Below are 4,376 nucleotides of genomic sequence, written 5' to 3' on the forward strand. Positions count from 1 at the left end.
TCTCGAATTACATCTCGCCATCAAAAAAATATTGAAAAAATAAGAATAAAAAAATTAAAAAAAAATAATGAAAAATTTAATAAAAAAAATCATATTACTAATCTTAATAAAAAATTTATTAAATTAAAAGCATTAATAATTGGCCAAGGTCTATTTGTAACTAAATGAAATGGATGATTATAAGTAATTGACATTAATTTTTAGATTCTAAAAAATATAATAAAGAAAGAATTGAAAATACATATGCTTGAATTATAGAAACTGCAATTTCTAAAATTATTAATATATTTTGAAGAATAATTGTAAAAGGTAATAAAATTAAAAATTTAGAAATAAATGTTCCTAAAAGTGTTAATAATAAATGTCCTGCAATTATATTTGCAGTTAATCGAATAGCTAAAGTAAAAGGTCGAATAATATTTCTAATTAATTCAATTATTACTATAAAATTTATTAAAGCAGGAGGAGTATTTATAGGTACTAAATGAATTAATATTATTAAAGGTTTATTTAATCATCTATAAATAAAAAATCCTAATCATGATGAAAGTGCAATAATTAAATTAAATGAAATATGACTTGTTGATGTAAAAATATAAGGAAATAATCCCATAAAATTTCTTAAAGCAATAAAAATTATTAATCTAAAAAAAATTAAAATATTTATTTTATATTTTTTTTTTGTTAAATTTTTAAATTCAGAAAAAATAATTTTAGAAATTAAAATAATTAAAATTTCAAATCGAGACGGGATAATTCAAAATTTTAATGGTAAAATAATAAAAATTAATATTGGTCTAATTCAATTTAAAGAAAAAAATATACTTGTAGTTGGATCAAAAATTTCAAAAAGATTTATTATCATTTTCAATTAAAAATTTTATAAATTTTAAAAGATTTTTTAAGAAAATAAATTTTTATATTAATTGAAAAAAAATATATTTTAAAAATTAATACATAAAAAATTAATAATTCAAAAATTGAAATTAATATTCAATAACTAGGACTTATTTGTGGAATAAAATTTTCATTAAGAGTAAATAAATTTACTATATTTGGTTTAAAAGACCAATTCTTATTTTATTTCAGACACTTAATGATTAATTTAAAAAAATAATTTAATAATTAATTTTAATTTGACAAATTAATGTTATTTTTTAACTAATTTTTTTTAATTTATTTTTTAATTTATTTTTTAATTTTTTTAATTTATTTTTTAAAAATAATTTTTTAAATAGAATTTTTAATTCATTTTAAAAAATTATTATAAGATGTAGATTCTAAAACAATTGGTATAAATCTATGATTTATACCACAAATTTCTGAACATTGCCCAAAAAATAATCCAGGACGAAGAGCAAAAATATTTATTTGATTAATACGTCCTGGGGTAGCATCTCTTTTTACCCCTATCGATGGGACTGTTCAAGAATGAATTACATCAGTAGATGTAGTTAATATTCGAATTGAAATTTTTAAAGGAATAATTAAACGATTATCTACATCTAATAATCGAAAAGAATTATATTCAAAATTTTTATTTATATAAGAATCAAATTCAAAATTATTGAATTCAGGATATTCATATCTTCAATATCATTGATGTCCAATACTTTTTACTGTAAAAAAAATTGGATTTCATAATTCATCAGTAAAATAAAGAATTTTTAAAGAAGGAAAACAAATAAATAAAAGAATAATAGCTGGAATAATAGTTCAAATAATTTCAATAGTATGATGTTTTAAAAGAAATCGATTAATAAATTTATTGTTAAAAATATCTATTAATATAAAAAATGTAATTGAAATAATTATAAATATAAATATTAAAGTAAAATTATGAAATGACATTAAATTATCTGAATAAGGCGAATTAGAATCTTGAAATGAATATATATACCATGAAGAAATTTTTAATAAAAATTTAATAATTTTATATATAGATCTTAAATCTATTGCACTTATTCTGCCATATTAAATTAATTTTTTAAAATTATAGGAATTTCTCTATAAGAGTGATTTATAGGAGGATTATGTATTATTCATTCTAATGCTGTTTGATTAAATTTAAATAAAATTATTCGTTTAGTATATATTCTTTCAAAAATAATATAAATTAAAACAATAACTCTATTTAAAGTAATTAAAGACCCTATTGAAGAAAATAAATTTCAACATATATAAGAATCTGGATAATCTGAATATCGTCGTGGTATCCCTATTATTCCTAAAAAATGTTGAGGAAAAAAAGTTATATTAACTCCAATAAATATTAAAAAAAATTGAATTTTTAATCAAAATTGATTTATAGAAAGTCCAATAATTAATGGAAATCAATGAATGATTGCAGCTATAATAGAAAAAATAGCTCCTATAGATAAAACATAATGAAAATGTCCAACAACATAATATGTATCATGTAAAATAATATCAATAGAAGAATTAGAAAGTATAATTCCTGTTAAACCTCCTATAGTAAAAAGAAAAATAAATCCTAAAGTTCATATAATAGATATATTTATTTTTAATTTAGATCCATGATATGTAGCTAATCATCTGAAAACTTTAATTCCTGTTGGAATTGCAATAATTATTGTAGCTGAAGTAAAATAAGCTCGTGTATCAACATCTAAACCAACAGTAAATATATGATGAGCTCAAACAATAAAACCTAAAAGTCCAATTCTTAATATAGCATAAATTATTCCAATATTTCCAAAAGTTTCTTTTTTTCCTCTTTCATTAGAAATAATTTGAGAAATTAACCCAAATCCAGGTAAAATTAAAATATAAACTTCAGGATGTCCAAAAAATCAAAATAAATGTTGATAAAGAATTGGATCTCCTCCTCCTGTAGGATCAAAAAAAGATGTATTAAAATTTCGATCAAATAATAATATAGTAATAGCTCCAGCTAACACAGGTAAAGAAAATAATAAAAGAATAGTAGTAATAAACACAGATCAAGGAAATAAAGGCAATTGAATATATTTTAAAGAAATATTTTTTATTATAATAATTGTAACAATAAAATTTAATGAACCTATAATAGAAGATAAACCTGAAATATGTAAAGAAAAAATTGCTAAATCAACTGAAGGAGAAGAATGAAATAAATTTGATGATAAAGGGGGATAAACTGTTCATCCTGTTCCAGGACTTGGATTTAAAAAATTTCTTAAAAGTAATAATATTAAAGATGGAGGTAATAATCAAAATCTAATATTGTTTATTCGTGGGAAAGCTATATCTGGAATTCCTAATATTAAAGGAATTAATCAATTTCCAAATCCTCCAATTAAAAATGGTATCACAAGAAAAAAAATTATTAAAAAAGCATGTGCAGTTACTAAAGAATTATAAATTTGATCATTAGTAATTCATGAACCTGGGATACTTAATTCTATTCGAATAATAATTCTTATTGCTGACCCAATTATTCCAGATCATAAAGCAAAAATTATGTAAAGAATTCCAATATCTTTATGATTAGTAGAATAAAATCATTTAATTAAGATTTAAAAATATATTATATAATCAACTTTGAAGGTTGAAAGTTTTATTTAACTTAAAATCTTTGAAAAACTAAAGTATTATGCCTGAAAAAAAGGATTAAAATGTAAATTTAATAATGAAATAAATTTTTCTAATACTATTAAAAAATAAATAAGTAAAAATTAAAAAAAAAAATTAAATAAAAAATTAAAATTAAATTAAAATTATTTTTAAAATAAAATTTTGGAAATTTTAATCAAGATTTTTTAGTAATTTTAGATAAAGTAAATTGATAATTTATAATATTTAGATAACTTCAAGTTATAATTACTCTAGAAATTGCCAAAATAATTAAAAAAAAAATAGATTTTTGAATTAAAATATTTTCATTAAAAAAAAATCATTTTGCTATAAAAGATCTAAAAGGAGGTAATATTCTATAAGAAAAAATAATAATAATAAAAAGATAATTAAAATTTTTTATTCTATTTAAATTTAAAGTAAAAATTTTATTTTTAAAATTTATTTTTTCAAGTAAATAAATTAATAAAAATGTATTTAATAAATAAATAATAAAATAAAAAATAAATGTTTGAGAATTAAAAAATGAAATAAAAATTAAATAAGAAGAATGATTTATTGAAGAAAAAACTAAGATTTTTTTTAAATTTATTTCTTCTATAATAAAAATTGATGCAATAATTCTATTTATAATTAAAAATATTAATAAAAAAAAATTAAAACTAATATATGATCTAATTAAATTAATAGGAATAATTTTTGCAAATGTAGAAAAAAAAAAAATTTCATTTCAAGAAAGAAAAGAAAATGAATAAATTATTCATAAATTAAAAGGAAAAATTCCTAATTTTAAAAATAAT

The 4,376-nt window shown here is 18.0% G+C and overlaps 2 protein-coding genes across 2 annotated transcripts; both read right to left on the reverse strand.

Moving 5' to 3' along the window:
- Window positions 1-1,238: 1,238 nt before the first annotated feature.
- On the reverse strand, window positions 1,239-1,945 carry LOC114881506 (cytochrome c oxidase subunit 2-like). Its single transcript, XM_029198315.2, is given in 1 exon segment — window positions 1,239-1,945. A coding segment is annotated over 1 exon segment (603 nt). The 5' UTR covers window positions 1,852-1,945; the 3' UTR covers window positions 1,239-1,248.
- Window positions 1,946-1,979: 34 nt separating this feature from the next.
- LOC123988871 (cytochrome c oxidase subunit 1-like) lies at window positions 1,980-3,275 on the reverse strand (the record flags this gene model as incomplete). Its single annotated transcript, XM_046289626.1, is given in 1 exon segment — window positions 1,980-3,275. A coding segment is annotated over 1 exon segment (1,233 nt), but the record flags the coding sequence as incomplete, so codon positions are not given.
- Between the last annotated feature and the right edge of the window lie 1,101 nt (window positions 3,276-4,376).

Source organism: Osmia bicornis, unplaced genomic scaffold (assembly GCF_907164935.1).
Source record: "Osmia bicornis bicornis unplaced genomic scaffold, iOsmBic2.1, whole genome shotgun sequence".
Lineage (NCBI taxonomy): Eukaryota > Metazoa > Arthropoda > Insecta > Hymenoptera > Megachilidae > Osmia > Osmia bicornis.